The 21,992-nt window shown below is 43.0% G+C and overlaps 1 protein-coding gene across 1 annotated transcript in view; it reads left to right on the forward strand.

Annotated features, from left to right (window-relative positions):
- LOC142255816 (C-Jun-amino-terminal kinase-interacting protein 4-like) overlaps nucleotides 1-21,992 on the forward strand; it is a 665,059-nt gene that overhangs the window by 545,506 nt on the left and 97,561 nt on the right. Inside the window, exons 18-19 of the mRNA XM_075327263.1 lie at nucleotides 7,427-7,574; nucleotides 10,501-10,588. Of these exons, the coding sequence (XP_075183378.1) occupies nucleotides 7,427-7,574; nucleotides 10,501-10,588 (236 nt within the window). The remainder of the gene's footprint in view (nucleotides 1-7,426; nucleotides 7,575-10,500; nucleotides 10,589-21,992) is intronic.

A 21,992-nucleotide genomic window follows, 5' to 3' on the forward strand; every position in this document is an offset into this window, starting at 1 on the left:
TGCTGCATACATAGATACATACAGACACACACACACTGCTCTGCTGCATACATACATACATACAGACACACGCATACTGCTCTGCTGCATACATACATGCATACATACAGACAGACACGCATACTGCTCTGCATGCATACATACAGACACGCATACTGCTCTGCTGCATATATACATACGTACATAAAGACACACATACTGCTCTGCTGCATACATACAGACACGCATACTGCTCTGCATGCATACATACAGACACGCATACTGCTCTGCATGCATACATACATGCATACATAAAGACACGCATACTGCTCTGCATGCATACATACAGACACGCATACTGCTCTGCTGCATACATACATGCATACATACACGCATACTGCTTAGCATGCATACATACAGACACGCATATTGCTCTGCTACATATATATATACATACATACAGATATGCATACTGCTCTGCTGCATATATACATACATACATACAGACACGCATACTGCTCTGCTGCATATATACATACATACATATAGACAGACACGCATACTGCTCTGCTGCATATATATATACATACATACAGACACGCATACTGCTCTGCTGCATATATACATACATACATACAGACACGCATACTGCTCTGCTGCATATATACATTCATACATATAGACAGACACGCATACTGCTCTGCTGCATGCATACATACATACATACATACAAACACACACCTTGCTCTGCGGGGCCCACACACGCGGCTCTGCGGGGCCCACACACGCAGCTCTGCGGGGCCCACACACGCGGCTCTGGGGGCCACACACGCGGCTCTGCGGGGCCCACACAAGCGGCTCTGCGGGGCCCACACAAGCGGCTCTGCGGGGCCCACACAAGCGGCTCTGCGGGGCCCACACAAGCGGCTCTGCGGGGCCCACACATGCGGCTCTGCGGGGCCCACACACGCACGAGGGGACAGGGAGGGACGGGGAGGGAGTGATGTCCCACATACTGATCAGGTCACGGTGCAGATGGGGCCCACACAGCGCTGGAGGGAAGCGATGTGCTGGGGGTCGCTGGCTGGCACTGTGACTCCTTCATCTGTGCGACCGAGTAGGATCCGGGCGGTAGCTCCGCCCGCAGATGATGCTCAATGCAGGAGAACACCGTGAACGCTGTGATCTGTGGGCCTTAAAGGGCCGGCAGCCACAGTTTCCAGTGCCAAGGACTGCGGTTCCCGGAACTCGGCCCGGGGGCAGCAGAACTGATGAGGCCGAGTGGGCCCCCCCAGCTCTCCAGGGCCCCGGCATTTGCCCGGGTATGCCGCGTGCTGACGCCGGCCCTGCCTGTGTCCCCCAATGAGGCGTCAGAGAAAAACGGATTTTTGTGTACTCACCGTAAAATCGTTTTCTCTTAGCCATCATTGGGGGACACAGCACACTCCCTTTTGCCCTATTGGGCCTTAGCTTTTTTCTGTCTCAGTACTTTTTTGTTATGAGTATTCACTCACGTTTTTTGTTACTTGTTCTCCTACTGCTTGTGTACTAAAACTGAAGTAGCCTGGCTGAGCCAGGGGGTGTATACTGCAGGGGAGGAGCTAACATCTTTGCATCTACTTAGTGTCCTCCTATGGATAAGCATCAGAACACCCATGGTCCTGTGTCCCCCAATGATGGCTAAGAGAAAACGATTTTACGGTGAGTACACAAAAATCAGTTTATTCAAGTCTCATAACAGATTCTCAATGAGATTTAAGAGGTCTGCACTATGACTGGGCCATTCACACACATGAATATGCTTTACTCCAAACCATTCCACTTTAGCTCTGGCACTAGGGTCGTTGTCCTGCTGGAAGGTGTACCTACTTCCTAGTCTCAAGTCTTTTTCAGCCTCTATCATGTTTTTGTCCATGATTGCCCATTATTTTGCTCCATCCATTTTTCCATCAACTCCGACCAGTTTAGCTGTACTTGCTGCTGAAAAGCCTCCCCATATCATAATGCTGCCACCACCATATGTAACAGTGAGGATGGTGTTTGTGTTTTCAGGGTGATGTGCAGTGTTTTACACCACACATAGCAATTTGCATTTATCCCAAAAAGTTCTACCTTTGCCTCATCTGACCGAAGCATCTTCTTCCACATGCTCACGGTGTCCCCTACATGGCTTTTTGCAAACTGGACTTCTTATGGATTCTTTTCAAAAATAGCTTTTTTTTTTCTTGCCACTCTTCCCTAAAGGCCAGGTTTGCGTTAAGGAGAGAAGAGCTGGTCGGCCCGATTTACAATCTACCTATAGAAATATTACTAAATCATTCTTGTCATTAAAACCTATGGGTCCCATTGCTTTGGTATCCATAATCCAGCGAGCTTCTCTCCTCAATAAGTGTTTGTGTGTATCTCCTCCTGCTGCAGAAGGTGTAATTTTTTCTAAGCCAGCAAACGTGAGCAATTTTTGATTCCCATTATGTTTTTCTTGCATATGTTTAATGAGGCGTGTAGCCCCTATCCCTGTACTTATGGAGTGCGCATGTTCTCTAAACCTGGTGAATAAGGGTATGATAGTTTTGCCTATATAGAAAAATTTACATGGGCAAAAAATGATATAGACCAGCCATTTAGTGCGGCATGTGATTAGATCATTTATTTTGTGCCATTTATCCCCCACTTTGATACTTTTACCTGTCAGGTGTTGGTCACAATATGTGCAATTCCCACATTTATAGTTTCCTATAGGGCTTGCTTTTTCTAACCACGTTTTTTGTGGAATAAACCTCCTTTTTATCAATAAATCTCCTATATTTTTTGATCTGCGGTACGTAATTTGAGGTCTGTTATGCGCTACATCCTGTAAATCCCTATCACTCTCAATGATATGCTAATGGCGATTTATGATTGATTTTATTACCTGATCCATGGGACTTAATTTAAGATTAAACCTGAACCGCTCTGTTTTAAATTTTTGAATGTTTTTATGATGTTTTTCGGCCTCATTTTTATTTTTATTCTCATGTAACACTTTTTGCAATACTTGGGTAATAGTTGATTGTGGATATCCCCTTTCTTTCAGCCTATAACTCAACTCATCTGCTTGTGTCATAAAGCGGTCTATATCATTATTTGCTCTTTTTCTTCTGAGAAATTGTGAATACGGTATTGATTTTTTTATATGTTCAGGATGAGCACTATCATGACGTAATAGGGTATTCACCGCTATAGGTTTTCTGTATAATTCTGTTTTGATCTCATTATCCTGTATGGAAATTTTTATATCCAAAAATTCCAAGGTTTGATCTTTTTGATGTCATCCACATATCTGAAGAAATATTTTATGTGGCATAGAAATTTGTTCTTTTGTGAATATATTGTGTCGTCTTCAAACCTACCCAAAACCAAATTTGCCAATGTGCAAGCTATGGGGGTGCCCATGGCCACACCCCCATGTTGCAGGTACCAAGTCTCTCCGAACTTGAATACATTGTTTTTAACTACTATTAACAAGGCTTCAGTTATGAAGTTGATGTAATCTACATGTTCTCCCATATACGTCAAAAAATGTCTGACAGCCTCCACACCCAGATCCTGCGGGATCCGGGTGTAAAGGCTCTCGACATCAATTGAATTAAGTTTATAGCCTGGTTGCCAATGGATTTCTCCCAATGTTTTCAAACAATCTTTTGTGTCCCGTATGAAGGAAGGTATTAACTTCAGGAGTGGGTTCAGCAACCAATGCAGATACCTAGATAACGGCTCAGTTGCTGAACCCACTCCTGACACAATGGGGCATCCAGTTGGCTTGTCTAATGATTTATGTATTTTTGGGGAAGCCTCTTACCAAATTTCCCAAATAGACCTCACTGGTATTTTTCCCCAAAAATACATAAATCATTAGACAAGCCAACTGGACGCCCCATTGTGTCAGGAGTGGGTTCAGCAACTGAGCCGTTATCTAGGTATCTGCATTGGTTGCTGAACCCACTCCTGAAGTTAATACCTCCCTTCATACGGGACACAAAAGATTGTTTGAAAACATTGGGAGAAATCCATTGCAACCAGGCTATAAACTTACTTCAATTGATGTCGAGAGCCTTTACAACCGGATCCCGCAGGATCTGGGTGTGGAGGCTGTCAGACATTTTTTGACGTATATGGGAGAACATGTAGATTACATCAACTTCATAACTGAAGCCTTGTTAATAGTAGTTAAAAACAATGTATTCAAGTTCGGAGAGACTTGGTACCTGCAACATGGGGGTGTGGCCATGGGCACCCCCATAGCTTGCACATTGGCAAATTTGTTTTTGGCTAGGTTTGAAGATGACACAATATATTCACAAAAGAACAAATTTCTATGCCACATAATATATTTCTTCAGATATGTGGATGACATCCTAATAGTGTGGGATGGCACACAAACAAGATTTGATGAATTTGTGTCGTTTCTAAACCAGTCAAACGAATACAATATGATATTCACCAGCATATTTGGAGATCAAACCTTGGAATTTTTGGATATAAAAATTTCCATACAGGATAATGAGATCAAAACAGAATTATACAGAAAATCTATAGCGGTGAATACCCTATTACGTCATGATAGTGCTCATCCTGAACATATAAAAAAAATCAATACCGTATTCACAATTTCTCAGAATAAAAAGAGCAAATAATGATATAGACCGCTTTATGACACAAGCAGATGAGTTGAGTTATAGGCTGAAAGAAAGGGGATATCCACAATCAACTATTACCCAAGCATTGCAAAAAGTGTTACATGAGAATAAAAATAAAAATGAGGCCGATAAACATCATAAAACTATTCAAAAATTTAAAGCAGAGCGGTTCAGGTTTAATTTTAAATTTAGTCCCATGGATCAGGTAATAAAATCAATCATAAATCGCCATTGGCATATCATTGAGAGTGATAGAGATTTACAGGATATAGCGCATAACAGACCTCAAATTACGTACCGCAGATCAAAAAATATAGGAGATTTATTGATAAAAAGGAGGTTTATTCCACAAAAAACGTGGTTAGAAAAAGCAAGCGCTATAGGAAACTATAAATGTGGGAATTGCACATATTGTGACCAACACCTGACAGGTAAAAGTATCAAAGTGGGGGATAAATGGCACAAAATAAATGATCTAATCACATGCCGCACTAAATGACTGGTCTATATCATTTTTTGCCCATGTAAATTTTTCTATATAGGCAAAACTATCAGACCCTTATTCACCAGGTTTAGAGAACATGCGCACTCCATAAGTACAGGGATAGGGGCTACACGCCTCATTAAACATATGCAAGGAAAACATAATGGGAATCAAAAATTGCTCACGTTTGCTGGCTTAGAAAAAATTACACCTTCTCCAGCAGGAGGAGATACACACAAACACTTATTGAGGAGAGAAGCTCGCTGGATTATGGATACCAAAGCAATGGGACCCATAGGTTTTAATGACAAGAATGATTTAGTAATATTTCTATACATAGATTGTAATCGGGCCGACCAGCTCTTCTCTCCTTAATGATTTGTTTGTGCGTTATCTGATCCGCGTATGTCCGTGAATATTATTTATTCATTATTCTCGCCCTGCTAGTTGATGAATTTCGATATTACTGAGAAAAATCATAAAATATTACCCGTGACATATATGGTAATTATTCATTCTGAGTATATGTTTTGAGTTCATTGAACAATCCTTTAATCTAAATGATATAGATAGTTATAATGGTTATATTGTAGGAATCATGAGTAATGCAATCAATTGATCTCTATAATGAACCTTTTTCAGCTTGATTCCCTTAGTAATAAAAAGTTGATTTGATTGGCACGAAATTTTAGCTTGTATCATCAAAGAGATTAATAATATTCCATATATAGAAGAATTCTTCTGATTTGACATAATGGAGTGTTATATTATTATGATTATGGGCTACTAATATGTAGTGTTAATGTACACAGAAGTTATTTATTAATTTGTAGTGAACACCATCTATAAGAACAAATTAGAAAAACAGTAAAAATTGCGTTTTCATAATAATTAAAAAATCTATAAAAATTAAGGGATAAAAAGCTGATACATTTTCATATAGCTATCAATGGAAATTTGTAGATATTCTCTGCTATAAATGCTTGATCATCATTCATTTATAATAGATCACTGCTACGATAGAAAGTAGTTCACATATTAAGTGCGATCCAGTTTTTTGCGATCTATTTGCAAAATGTGAATGTTTTTAATCATGTTTTAACGTTAACACGTGAGATGGTAACTACCTATTGAAATGTTTGTTACTCACGTTTTACTGTGTATGGACCCGTGAAAGCGCCCCTAGAGGTGCGAAACGGTACCGTCGTCCTCGTGCTCCCCTCCCTCCATTCCCTCATGTCTGTATCACCTGTCAGCATTGAAAAATAAAATAGTCCCAGAATACCGGAGAGTGCTGCCCGTCTTCCTTTGTTCTATGAACATTGTGTCAACGATGGACGATTTGGTGAGTATTTTCCATTGTTAACGGTCGCTCGTTGGTGTCACACACAACGACGTCGCTAACGATGCCGGATGTGCGTCATGGAATCCGTGACCCCAGCGATATATCGTTAGATACGTCGCTGCGTGTGATGGGGCCTTAATAGTTGTCCTGTGGACAGATTCTCCCACCTGAGCTGTGGATCTCTGCATCTCCTCCAGAGTGACCATGGATCTTTTGGCTGCCTGTCTAATTAGTGTTTTCCTTGCTTGGGTTGTCAGTTTAGGTGGACGGCCATGTCTTGGTAGGTTTTCAGTTGTGGCATATTCTTCCATTTTTTGATGATAGATTGAACAGTGCTCCGTGAGATGTTCAGAGCTTGGGCTACTTTTTTTTTTTTACTACCTAACCCTTGTTTTTTCTTCTTTACAACTACAGTATATATCTCACCTGTCTGATGTGTTCTTTGGTTGTCATGAATCTGTTTGATCCCTAATATTCTTAAACAAACCTCTGAGGCCTTCACCAAACAGCTGTATTTAGAATGAGAATAAATTACACCCAGGTGGGCTCAATTTTATTAACTGTGACTTTTGGAGGCAATTAGTCGCTCAAGATATTATTTAAGGGTATCAGACTACAGGGGGGTGAATACAAATACACGTCACAATTTTCAGATTTACATATTTTAAATATTTAGAAAAGCATGTATCATTTCCTTTAGACAAATACTTGCTACTTTTTGTTAGTATAGCACATACACCCCAGTGATATACATTAAGTTTGTGGATGTAACATGAAAAAATGTGGAAGAGTTCACTGGATATAAATACTTTTTCAAGGCACTTTATCTTTTTACACTTCATATTAGAATAGAATATAATAGGAAAAGGTAATTGATAATTGAATGTGTCATACCTTTTTAGAAGTTCATGTACTGTTATTCATTAATTTCTCTACTGGCAGGGTACGCACTGGAGTAGTATAGCATGGATCTGTTCAGGTACCCATACTGTAAGCGACATCATGGTGATAGATGCCAGTTCATCAAACCATGTTATGGATCAGTTTGAAATTAACAATGCCCATGTCCTCTGTGTGACCTACGTGCCAGGTAAGTGTTCTTGGTTTATCTTTTGTTGCACTTAAAAACAGTAAGCCGCCGAAAACTTAAGCCCCCATAGATAGACTCATTTCATGGAACCTTCCGATATCGACAGATTTGGTCAACTATGTAATGTGTATGGTGGCCCTGGACAACTGATTATCAGGAGAAATATGGATTTGGCATGTCCATATTATACTGCCCATCCTTTTGTTCTCTCTGAGATAAGCCTCCTACAATATGTCTGGTTGCAGCTCTCATAGGCAACATAGGTGAGTGCCACCATCTCCTGTGTATTGCGAGTTTTATTTATAAGTGTCAGTCGTTCTCTCACCTCTTTTAACAGTATTTCAGGAACAGCTAGGAGTGTATTATGTGTTGGGTTTTTTTTAGCCAGTTTCTGCACATTATAAAAGCAATCTGAATACTCAGATCTTTAAGTAAGAATGTTACTCACTTTCCTGATACATGCAGAAATGACACCGTAGACTTGTGGTTTATTTACAGTAAGGCTGCTTTTATATTACATTATTACCTACGTTCACTGGTCCCGTCGGAGCTTCCATCCGAACACGCCCCTCCCCCCTGCAAAGCGGGTATTGAACGCATGTGCCGACAGGGCCGTTGGCTATAATGGAGCAGACTGAGTCACTGTGTGCCCTGTCTTGTACCATTTTCGGACGTATAAGCTTTCTGCAGGAGGACACCCAGACGTAGTCTACGAAGTCTGGGTGTCCGTCTGCAGAAAGCGTATACCCCCGAAAATGGTGCAAGACAGAGCACGCGGTGGCTCAGTCTGCACCATTATAGTCAATGGCCCCATTGGCACATGCGTCCGAAACCCGTTTTGCGGATGGGGGGGTTCGAACGGAAGCTGCAATGGGATTAGTGACGTTATACCTCAGTGTGAAGCAGCCTTATATGTACAAGTTTTAGGCTTGTGTGGGAAAAAAATGCTAAATAAGTCTGTGTGCGCACAGCGTGTTTTGTCACGTCTTTTAATGTTTTGTGTTGTTTTAGTGCAAATTAATCACAAACTGCAAGCAAAACCTTATGCTAGCTAAATTAGTGAGAAAAGAAAACATTGTAAAAATGCACGTTGAGTGTTTCCTGCCAAGAGATGCAGAAATTTCTGTAACCAAATACGCAACATGTGCACATACCCTTAGAATGCTTTCAAGACGATCATTGTTAATAGTGTATTTGTTTCAATATCCAAAATACAAAGTGAATGGATAAAAGACCTTTTTGCCTTCAAAACAACATGAAAGCATTAATTCGTCTAGGTACACTTGCACACAGATTTTGAAGGATCGTGCCAGGGAGGTTGTTCCAAACATTTTGGAGAACTAACCACAGATGTTCTCTAGATGTTGCTTGTGCAAATCCTTTTTTCTCTTCATTTAATCCTATACAGACTCGTTGATAGTAAGATCAGGGCTCTGAGAAGGCCATATTATCATTTCCTGGAGTTTTTGTTCCTTATAGCCAATGTCATTAAGAACCATCTATTGTGTATGTATGGGGTCAATGTTGTGCATAAATAATAAATAAATTTGAAGCCAATCCAATGCTTGCTTGATGGTATTGCATCATGGATAATCTGCCGGAGTTTCTCAACATTGCAGAACTGAAGAAATGAACAACACTGAGAACATAGATGGGGTCAGCCACAAGGAATCTTAATAAGAGACATTGTGCTTTCTTTTGTTCCAAATCAAAAGATGTCCAACAGTCTCATCAGCTCAGAACTGGCAGCAACTAGTGAGACCCAGCTAGACCCATCTACTGTTTACAGATGTCTAGCTAGAAATGGCTACTTAATGGAAGTATTGCATCTTGGATTTAATGTCAGGCGAATTATTTATGCACAAAAACATAGAAACCTGGGTGCAAAAAAATGGCTGCAGGTGCTCTGGACTGATGAGTCAATGGGTTAAATAATTACCTGTAATTGAAGGAAGTTTGTTCACCGAGAGACTAAGAGGTGGTATGATGAGAGTCTGCAAACACTGAAGCATAGTGGAGGTTCTTTGCAAATTTTGGGCTGCATGTCAGCAGATTAAACTGAGGATTTGGTCAGGATTAATGAGAAATACAGGCAGATACGTCAAACCCCAAACATCCAGCTAATGTCTTCAAAACCTTTCTGCAATGTAAAGATGGACAAATAGTCCTGGAAGTGATGATATGGCCACCACAGAGCCATAATCTGTGTGGTAAGCATTTTTGCAAGTCTCCATACAGAAGGTCTGTGGTTAGTTCTCCAAGATGTTTGGAACAACCTCCCTGACAAGTTCCTTCAAAGACTTTTTGTAAGAGTAAGTGTACCTACAAGCATTGATGCTGTTTTGAAATCCGTGTCATTACACCAAATATTGATTTGATTTAGCTTTCACTCCGATTTATTCCATTTGCATTTTGTTAATTGATGCAAATAAACTATTAACACATCTGTTTTTAAACACATTCTTGTTTTGCAGCAATTTTTGCACATCTGCATAAAACTTTGCACAGTACTAGATATCGCACACTCAACTTGACCCATAGGACATGCAACTTCACACTGTAGTAATTACACACATACACAAGCCGCAGCCTCAAACAATGCTTTGCATGTGCCGCTTAAAACTAGAACACCATTTCTGGTTCCTCATAACTGTGGTTGAGCAGTGATAGTAGAGATGGCGTTCCCAGCAATCTGCTATGTCGATGGCTGGAATAACTCCTTTAAAAATAATTATTAAAATACAAAATTGCGTTACTTACTGGATCGTGTATTGAGGCATTATAACTATAATGTTTAATCTTTGCACTCAGCACTTCTTCAATACTTGTTTCCATGGCAAGTATTAATATCTACTGCACCTACACATTTTGCATGAGGTTTATTAACATTTTTGTATTTTTGATTACTGATCAAATCTCTTTATAGCCCACAGACTGAATTGTGTAGAAGAGCAAGAAGGATGCAAAGATGTCAACAGAGATGCCACTATCTGGCTGGGGACTCAGGAAGGAAGGTTATAAGAAACCAAATCTACCTGCTGTACTATGAAATGTCTACATTTTGTATCTAATAATTTACATGTTGTTAGTGATAAATCAAGTACATTATGTCTCTGTGTGGTCATTCAGTTTAGGAGGAGGTGTCCAGTCCAAATATTTATGGAAAAATCATAATACAATCCAAAAAGGCACCTGCCTCCTTCTAAAAACTTCATGTTTAAGCCAACAGACTTGTATGTACAAATTACTACAATGAAGATATTTAAAATCAAACTTTTTCGTGATCTTACACAGTGAGGCCACTTTCCCAAATCACTTTTTTTGGTACTTGTGCTATCCGTTATTTTTGCTGCTCTATCAGACTTATTACAATAAATGTGAATTTTCACATGTCTTTTTTTATTTTGTGGACCATTTATCCACAAAAAACAGACCTGGCTTGCCTTGATTTGTGTTGCAGATCAAACCTCCCAATGTAAGTCAATGGCCCTGTGACAAAAAGAAAGGAAGCTTCATGGTTGTCTTCCTTATACTGTCACATTTTACTGTTTAATGGGTAGGAAAAGCTAATGGTTTTCCCCACTATGATAAAAAACAAATGTAGCAAGGGTTGTAAAAATGTTCACATTGATTAAAAATGGATCCAACACAAAGAAAATATCCATGTATTGTTTTTCATGTGAGGGGGGAAAAAAGGATATGGAAAACAGACTTGATCCTATGTTTTCCTTAGCATGGTCATTCTTAAACCTTTTGATATAATGAACCATTATTTTTTCTGTTCATGGATTGGTAATACCTTATTGAACAGTGTGGGTCAGATTGCTAGGGCATGCACCGATCAGTAGAGCAGGGCTAGTTTTTATCCCCGATGATGCCCTTTTTTCTCCGTTAGAAAAGATGAGCAGTGCGCTGGCCTGAATGTCTGTACGTTCATTTTCTAGTGCTGTTGGAACAATGTCATTTAGTGCTTTGCAGCCCCATAGGTAGTGAATGGAGCAGAGTTCCACCTTTTGCACAGCTGCTATTTTCTAGCTGGAGTAAAAGTGCCCCATTTGACCAATGAATATAGAGCTCTTTTGTTGCTATAAATATTCTATGTTTGATGTTTACAAGACATTATGTAGCTATTTTAGTTTAAAATCAAAGCAATCACCATGCTTAGTACCATTTATCAATTAATGAAGAACGAGATCGGAAAAAAACTGCACATCCTAAGTAGTTTGCTGTTGATTTAATGGACTTCTAGTTTTGTGCCAGAGGTATAGTACCAGAAATTTGAGCAGAGAAGTTAAGGCCGAGAGTCATTTATTCTGCAGTAAAGCATTGATCCAGGATTATTTCTGTTTATATGTATCTATGATGTGTGAGAAGATTGTTTAGCAAATCCTGAGAGCAAATCCTGAGGGACGTCTAATAATTGCATTCTGGCTTTATTCTTCACTTCTCTGATTTTATGCCTTTCTGGCAGATAAAGGAAATTTATTTTCTTGGCTGTGTTTTCTTTATTGCTGTCAAGTTTGGAAACCTGACATATCATAGAAATGAGGATCATGTTTTATTAAAACGATTCTCTCAAAATCAATATTAGATATGATTGCAAAGTGGGCACAAAACAATCAACTTTTAAATTTTTCTTAGTAAAAATCCTCTGTTCACAATAGATATTATTGTTTAGTGCTCGTTACTTAGGATACAATCCACCACAGCAGTCTATCAGCATGGCTGATACATCGTGGTGCTTACATCAGTACAGAACTGTAAGTAATGATTTAAAGCTGCTTGGATACTAGACTGCATGACTCGGTCAGTTATAATCTACCTGCGCTCCTCCGATGCTCTTACATCAGAAAAGTTTAGCTCAACGATGCAACTGTGCCCCTGATCCGAAAGATCAGTCTTCAGGAGTCCTCTTGCTTTGGGAGTAGTTGTCTCCCAAAGAGATCACCTAAGAATAACACTTTAAGTTTTTCTATTTCAAACTTTTTATTAATTTTATAAAAGGTATGTATAGAAACATATAGGAACAGTGGCTGTAAAGCATAATAGAGGACATAATGGATTTGAGTGATCTGTTATTGATTTTATTAGTAAAGTTTGGAAACACTCTTAATAAAGAGAATAATGCAGTATAAAATACTGTATAATGAAAGCCAAAATAGGATAAAGTTGTATTCATGAAGGGTCTGCACCAGGGCAAGATTAAGGTTGGTGGGGGCCCCTGGGCAGAAAATCTAGTGGGGGCCCAATAACGTTAACATTTTAACCATAACAGTAGAGCACGAACTGTAACATTTAGATATAAATACTGCACCTCAGTCTCACATTCCCCCTTCTCAGCATACTGCGCCCTCCATACTGTGCCCTCACACTGGCCACCATACTGCTCCTTCTCTACAATGCACCTCAGTCTCACATTCCCCCTCCTCAGTATACTGTGCCCTCACACTGGCCACCATGCTGCCCCTTCTCTATACTGCCTACCTCCTTCACTATCCAGTCACTATACTGCACCTCAATCTCACATTCCCCTCCTCAGCATACTGTGTCCTCCATACTGTGCCTTCACACTGGCCACCATGCTGTCCCTTCTCTATACTGCCTAGCTCCTTCACTATCCAGTCACTACACTGCACCTCAATCTCACATTTCCCTCCTCAGCATACTGTGTCCTCCATACTGTGCCCTCACACTGGCCACCATGCTGCCCATTCTCTATACTGCCTGTCTCCTTTACTATCCAGTCACTATACTGCACCTCAGTTTTACATTCCTCTCCTCAGCATACTGTGTCCTCCATACTGTGCCCTCACACTGGCCACCATACTGCTCCTTCTCTACACTGCACCTCAGTCTCACATTCCCCCTCCTCAGTATACTGTGCCCTCACACTGGCCACCATGCTGCCCCTTCTCTATACTGCCTACCTCATTCACTATCCAGTCACTATACTGCATCTCAATCTCACATTCCCCCTCCTCAGCATACTGTGTCCTCACACTGGCCACCATGCTGCCCCTTCTCTATACTGCCTACCTCCTTCACTATCCAGTCACTATACTGCACCTCAGTCTTGCATTCCCCTCCTCAGCATACTGTGTCCTGCATACTGTGCCCTCACACTGGCCACCATGCTGCCCCTTCTCTATACTGCCTACCTCCTTCACTATCCAGTCAAAATACTGTACCTCCATCTCACATCCCCCCTCCTCAGCATACTGTGTCCTCTATACTGTACCCTCACACTGGCCACCATGCTGCCCCTTCTCTATACTACCTACCTCGTTCACTATCTAGTCACTATACTGTACCTTCATCTCACATTCCCCCTCCTCAGCATACAGTGTCCTCCATACTGTGCCCTCACACTGACCACCATGCTGCCCCTTCTCTATACTGCTTATCCCCCCCCCCCCACTACCAGTCTCTATTCTATGCCCCTTACACTTTTCTTTCTCAATACTGTCCACTTACAATTTTCTCCCACCATACTGCTGCCTCACACTTTCCAATGGTTCCCCCCTGGTTGCTGTGCAGGAGCAGATATGCCGCATGCCCCCCAAAGGTATGCCCCTGTACAGTGTACAGGAGAATACATGACTGGTACATGCAGGGCCGGCTCCAGGTTTTTGTAGGTCCTGGGCGAAAGAGTCTCAGTGGGCCCCATCCACACATAGATATGCACAGATACATACACATACAGGCATATGTACACATACAGTATATATTTAAAGACAAATTCACAAAAACACATATAAACAGACATAAATCTAGACACAGTCATATACATTGAAATACATAGATACACATCATACATGCACACACAGACACATTTTCATATTTTTATCTATATTTTTAATATTGGGAAGCCGGCAACAGTCTCATTCACCTCCCCGCTTGTCTCCATCCAGCTCCTTCTGGGCATGTGTCTGTGCCACGCTGATAGGTGGCCGTCACTAACAGACTTGGCCGCACATAGAGAACACGAACACTGCTGTATATACACATCACAAGAGAGGCAGGGGACATACACATTACTGGGGGCATACATATTACTGAGGAAAGGGGTACATAGCAATAGGGGTCATACAGCTCTAGAGGGGGGCAGTGGATCTGAGGTGGGGGGTGACATGCAGCTCTGGGGGTATACAGCTCTGGGGTGGAGAGGAAATACAACTCTGGGGGTATAGTATTATGCAGTTCCCATATTCCTCCATCTAGTGTTATGAAGCTCCCATAGTCCTCCATGTAGCACTATGCAGCCTCCATATGGCATTATGCAGCACCCATAGTACATTAAGCAGTCCCCCATATAGTAGAATGCACACCCATATAGCATTAGGCACCTTCATGTAGTACACAGCCCCTATATAGCACAGTGCAGACCCAGATAGCATTAGGCATCCTCTTGTAGTACACAGCCCCTGTATAGCACAGTGCAGAGCCAGATAGCATTAGGCATCCTCACATAGTACACAGCTCCTGTATAGCACAGAGCAGACCAAATAATATTAAGCACCTTCACATAGTACACAGCCCCTATATAGCACAGTGCAGAGCCAGATAGCATTAGGCATCCTCATGTAGTATACGGCCAGTATATAGCACAGTGCAAAGCCAGATAGCATTAGGCATCCTCACATAGTATACAGGCAGTGTATAGCAAAATGCAGACCCAGATAGCATTAGGCATCCTCATATAGTGTACAGCCCCTATATAGCACAGTGCAGAACCAGTTAGCATTAGGCACCTTCATGTCTTCATGTAGTATACAGCCCCTATATAGCACAGTGCAGAGCCAGCTAGCATTAGGCACCTTCATGTAGTATACAGCCCCTATATAGCACAGTGCAGAACCAGTTAGCATTAGGCACCTTCATGTAGTATACAGCCCCTATATAGCACAGTGCAGAACCAGCTAGCATTAGGCACCTTCATGTAGTATACAGCCCCTATATAGCACAGTGCAGAACCAGATAGCATTAGGCACCTTCATGTAGTATATAGCCCCTATATAGCACAGTGCAGAACCAGATAACATTAGGCACCTTCATGTAGTATACAGCCCATATATAGCACAGTGCAGAACCAGATAGCATTAGGCACCCTCATGTAGTATACAGCTGCCATATCATTTAATGCACCCCCATGCTCGTCTGGCCACAGTGATTGTACATACTCACTTCTCCTCGTTCCCCCGCTCCTCCGGTCTCCTCGGCGTGTCCATTGCTGTCGCTCGCTCTGACCTCTCAGCAGGCGCGCAGTGATCACGTCACCACGCTCTGCTGCAGAGCTGTCAGAACGCCGACAGACACAGCGAGGAGAATCATGAGAGAGAGCGCGCCGCTCCATCTCATCATTGCGCTCAATTGTATCGGCAGCTGCGATGCCGATACAATTGAAAGTGCGATCCTCGGCGGGGGAGGCAGCGCGGGCACCGGGCCCCCTGACTAGCGGTACGCCACTCCTGCTACCGCGAGTGGGCCCCCCGGCATTTGACCGGGTTTACTGTGATACAGACACCAGATGTTATAGAATATACACATTATTATATACCATGTGATGTGTGTACACAGTATATCACACTACTCTGTACACTGGATGGGGTATACCATGTACACAGATATACAATGTTCTGCACTGATCACACCTGGACTTACAGGACCTCACATATTCTATATGTAATATGGGCCATATAGTGTAATGTGTGCTGCAGGCTCAGATGTGATCAGTGCAGGATCTGTGTTGTGATGTCTGCGCTGGAGATAAGTGTGGGTTATTGTAGGGGAGGGATGAGGCCGATGACCCAGCACTGACACCCCGACCTGGTCTGCTGCAGTTCACACTCCGGCAATAACTCACACTGATCCCGAACAGAGCTGCCGCTGACACTATGGAATCCCATCTGGTGTTATCAGCGGCATTCTGCTCCCTCCTCACTGCAGCCTCCTGCCGGCACCATGATGGATGACGTCATACTCACAGTGATCCACTAAGCCTCCGCTCCGGTCCTCCCACAAGCTCCTCTTCGGCAGAAAGAAGCAGCATCAGCAGACGCGCGGTGACGTCATCCCAGCAGACGCAGCCCACACAGCGTGCAGTGGGCATGTCTGCAGCACAGTGACGGCCGGGATTGAAATTCTTTAAAGGTGCAGTGCGGTCCTGAACCACACTGCGGCGTTAATAAAATGGCGCCCACACTGATGGTGGTGGGGGCCCCCTCAGAAGCTCTTGTGGTGGGGGCCCCTGGGCTGGAGCCCCGCCTATAATCCGGCCCTGGTCTGCACGTACACAGAGGTAGGAGCAGATAAATCTAACAAAAAATAATAGAAGTAAAAGATAAGGGGGAGAAATAAAAAGAAAAAAGGGTTTCACCATAGTGAACATCGCAAAAGAACAATATAGATTATAAATAGAAATATGACACACTTCATGCTAGGGCAATCTGCATTATGAGCATAGATAGCCATATTCTTTCCATAAAGTCCAAATCGTTACAATTTAACATGTTTAAACTGTTTAGCATTTTATCATACATTTTTTAAATTTGGTCCAAATGCCTTGTAGAGGGACAGATTTTTTATCATCCATCAGTACGCAATTGTCTGGGGGGCTAGAAATAGGAAAGAGATGAGACTGTGTAGACGTGAGGGATTGGGGTATTAGAGGGCTCCTGAAGAATGTTGGCACAATGTAATATTAACCCCTTCCTAATATGGCTGGTTTTCATTTTTGCATTCACCTCACTTAGGTCACTGAGTTTAAAGTGGAGGACCACAGGAACCTCCAGCTCTGACCGCAAATAACCTGAGTGATGTCACTGCTCATAGCTGCAGCTCAGCCTCTGCCTGAAGCCAGTTCGGACGGTCATGTTCTATGCCCGTGCGCTTTGCCTTCAGTAATGTAGCAGAGCTGGTATCGTCGTGGGACCTCGCATGGATTACATTGGACTCGGGTATTTTGGGGGTTAATAAAGGGGTGAAACAGGGTGGGGTTTTTTGTATTTTATTTCAAATAAAGGATTTTTTTGGTGTCTGTGCTTATTTCTTTTCACTTACAGTTTAGTAATGGGGGGTGTCTCATAGTTGCATCCCAATACTAATCTAGGGCTTAGTTGCAGCTGTGAGCTGTTTTTAAGCCGTTATTACCCCCAATTGCCACCGCACCAGGGCAGTCGGTTAAGCCGGGTAAAGTTCCAGGATTGTCGCTTCTAATGGATGTGACAATCTTGGGCGGCTGCAGGCTGCTATTGTTAGGCTGGGGCCCAATAAGCATGGAGAGGGACTGCATGCCATTTTTGAAAATTATTTTTTTAAATGATTTAAAAAAAAAAAAAAAGCCACATGTGGTCTTATTTTAATACACAGCCAAGATAAGCACATGGCTGTAGCATGTAACTGTTTGCTTTATCAGTGCTGTCTGTCATAATGTGGGGGGACCCTACTCCAATCTTGTTTATTTAAACACACAGTGTCTGTGATTGAAAGCTGTCAGACGCTGTCACACCGGGTGAGGGGTGCATCTGACTGCAACCAATCAGAAATGTTGGGTCTTTCAGTAGGCGAGGGAAGCAGTGCAGATTCATGAGGCCCCGGAAGCAGTGTACAGCCATGCGAGAGACTCTGTAACAATAGCGTGCCTGCTTTCCCCCTTTTTTTTCTTTTTCTTTTCTTTTTATTTATTTATTTATTTATTTTAAGTAAAGAAGTTGCCGGGCCTGGGCTACTTTTGAACCCGTGCGGATCCAGACTTTTACAGTCCAGGTCCGCCCATCATTTGTATTTAGTGATATATTTAAAGTCGCGTATATAACTGAAAATCATCATCCTAAAGCATTGGGATTCTTAAAAAGGTTATTCACTTTCCGAAATATGAGGCCCAAAACTGTGCAAAATACTTTAAACAACAAGCTCAGCAGGTGCTCACCTTTCCTGGGTCCAGCAGGTGCTCACTCTCCCTGGGTCCCCAACGCTGTTTTGGCTGCAGTTACGTCAACACTGCCTGTCACCACTATTGACAGTCACTGAGTTCAGCTGCTGTACCAAAGTTGAAAGCATATACCGCTGAGCTCGGTGCAAGAGCTGCTGAGCTCAGTGATTGGCTAAAATGCTGACCCTTGCTGTTGACATGACGTCACCACTGCTGCCAAAACACTGAGACCACAGCAATTGCAGTGAGCCATCTCTGGACCCACCTGAATTGGTTTTTTTAGGCAGGTCTATGGAGTTGGTGAGCCAAACCTCAGACTCCTCAATGTCCCTGACTCAGACTTTCAACTCCCTCATGCATGGCTCATGTTTAATTGATAAATTTACTATAGTAAAATGGTAACATAAGGCTTTTCGTCACTGCTATTATTAGCCATATTTGACATTAATGCTGCCCTAGGAAGTGCTCACGCCCCTTACTGCCAAGTCAAACTAACGTATTTCCACAAAAATAAGCCCTACCCTGAAAATAAGCTATAGCAGGAGTTTTCAGCATTTCGGATTAAGCCATAAATATAAGCCCTACCCCGAGTTGCGGTTCAGTAATGAAGTGGCCATGCAGCTAAAAAAGTTAAAAAATTCTGCAGAACACTTCATTAAAGAAAGCAGACCCTCTCAAGAGAGCGGACAGTTCCAAAAGAGAAAGGACAGACCCCCGAACAGCTGTACGGCCTCTCCCACAGAGATCTGCGTCGCTGTCTGGTTTGCTCTCACACACATCGGATCCAGCCAGGATCCGTCCACTCTCTCTCACACACACACATGAGCAGTATCATCACACATCCAATCTCAGTAAATTCCACACACATCCAGTGATACCGTAGTGCTCTGGAGACCTAGGATGCCGTGAAACTTGAGAACCTGCAGTGGAACGCATCGAAGATCTGCACTGGAATGCATAGAAAACCTATGCAGGTCCTCTATGCGGTCTACCCTAGGTCCTTGATGCGTTCTACCCAATGTCCTTGCGTTTGACAGCAGCCGGAAACAGTATGGTATCACCACGTGTGGGAGTGATGTCACTGCAATCAGATATGTGTGTGGTGATACTGCGACCAGGTGTGTGTGTGTGTGTGTGTGTCTGTGTGTGTATGTATATGAGAGACCCAAGGGATGCGTTCTACAGCCAGCCGGAAGCAGGGGAGGACAGCTGTGGAACACACGAGGACCTGCTGGGCATGCCGGCTGTGGATCGCAGAAGTGCTTGGAAGCAACGCAGATGTATGGGGTCTGGAAAGTACGATGCTCTTAGGGGGTGTCTGCTTTCTTGGGGAGGGGGTAAACTTACCCCCAACCCGTGTTTCCCAAAAAAATTAAGCCCTACCACTAAAATAAGCCCTAAAGCATTTTTCGGGACATGACTACGTCACTACATCACTCGAGCCACAATCGGTACAAAAATACATCATCAGAACCACCATCAATGCACAACTACATCACCAGAACCACCATCGGTACACAACTACATCAAACAACAGTATTATTAAAAACCCGTATAGAAAATATTTATTTAATTAGATAAAAAATATATATAAATCCACCCAAACACAAATTCCAATAGTGACTTAATCAGTTTGAAAACACAAGAATAAATATAGGGTTAGTACTATGTTTGGCTCAAAATGTCCCTACAATTGTCCTGTATTTTACTACCTCACAGCATTGGAAAACCCTACTGTTAGTGGTACCCCCACTCCTCAGTGGCTGTCCCTATATACATCACCAGAAAAAAGCCACCAGCCAACTCAGGTCAAAATGGCAAATGCACATGCAGGATGCAGCCGGCCTCCCATGATAAAGGTATGGGTAACACAGGTGCAGAATACCGATGAGACAGCCACTCACTCACACACATGTACACTAAGTTTTTACATACCATATTTTTCGGACTATTAAGTCTCACCGGACCATAAGACGCACCCTGGTTTTAGAGGAAGAAAATAGGAAAATAAAATTTTTAAGCAAAAAATGTTGTCATGACACAGTTATGGGGCGAAGATCTGCTGCTGACACTGTATGGGGGTAATTTACAAAATCAAACAAAAAAAAAAAACGGCGTGCGGTTCCCCCAATTTTGATAATCAGCCAAGATAAAGTCTCACAGCTGGGGGCTGATATTCTCAGGCTGGGGAGACTCAAGTTATTGGGAGACCCCCAAGCCTAAAAATATCAGCCAGCAGCCGCCCAGAATTTCCGCATTAGATGCGACAGTCCTGGAATTTTTCCCAGCTCATCCCGATTGCCCTGATGCGGTGACAATCGGGGAAATAAGGAGTTAATGACAGCAGCCCATAGCTGCCACTAAGTCCTAGCTTAGTGATGGCAGACGCCTATGAGACACCCCCTCATCACTAAGCTGTAAGTGAAAGTAATAAACACATAAAAAATCGTTTATTTGAAGTAAAAGACAAAAAAAACCTCTTTCACCACTTTATTGACCCTTAAAACACCCAGGTCCAATGTAATCCACACGATGTCCCACGACGCATCCAGCTCTGCTACATCTGACAATCACAGAGAGCAGCCATAGAGCACGACCGCTCTCTGTGAGGGTCAGGCCGCAAGTGAAGTGGGCCGCGGGGATCAGCGGTGACTCCAGCTGTCACTGCACATCACTTGACTGAAGTCACCGCTGATCTCGCGGTCACTTCAGCCGTGGCCGGGTTTGCGGTAACAGCTGGAGGACTCCCGCTGTATACTCGCCTCTCTTCACTCCACGCAGGATCGCTCGCTTCCTGTCTGTGTGCCAGCTGACCTGTGTAGAGCCATGTGTACAGAGATGACGTCATTGCTGTGCTCACCGCTCTCTACACAGATCAGCGGCCAACAGACAGGAGGAGACCGCGATGCTGCAGGGGAACAGTGAGTATACCGTACTTATTCACTGCCTCCCGCGCTGATGATGGTGCACGGGGGGCAGTGAATACAGCCGCACATGATCACTCCAGGCTGTAATTGCCTGGGGTGATCACGTGGGCCGGCTCTTTAATATGCATCATCCCGCCTACCTGTCAGCGCCGGCATCAGCGCTGAGAGATGATGGGCAGGAGGATGGACGTGCATATCAAATGAGCAGGCCCACATGGTCAGGGCATCGCTGCTACAGCCTGCTCCTGCCTCTGATGACCCGCTCCACCACCACCGCACCGCAGAAATCGGACTATAAGACGCACCCCCCACTTTCCCCCAAATTTTGGGGGGAAAAAAGTGCGTCTTATAGTCCAAAAAATACGGTAGGTCACTAGTCACACAGATTTGTGCAATGCACAGTGTCCGGCTCACAGCCTATTGATGACACCCTTCTATTAGATCAGGCGGGCTGCCCAGCACTATTTAAGTGCACTAGCACACAGGACAGACACCCCAGGGGGAAGCCTCTTCTAAAGATGATGAATAAGAAAGCCCACAAACCATTTGCTGAAGACAAGC

Source organism: Anomaloglossus baeobatrachus, chromosome 11 (assembly GCF_048569485.1).
Source record: "Anomaloglossus baeobatrachus isolate aAnoBae1 chromosome 11, aAnoBae1.hap1, whole genome shotgun sequence".
In the NCBI taxonomy this organism is placed as follows: domain Eukaryota; kingdom Metazoa; phylum Chordata; class Amphibia; order Anura; family Aromobatidae; genus Anomaloglossus; species Anomaloglossus baeobatrachus.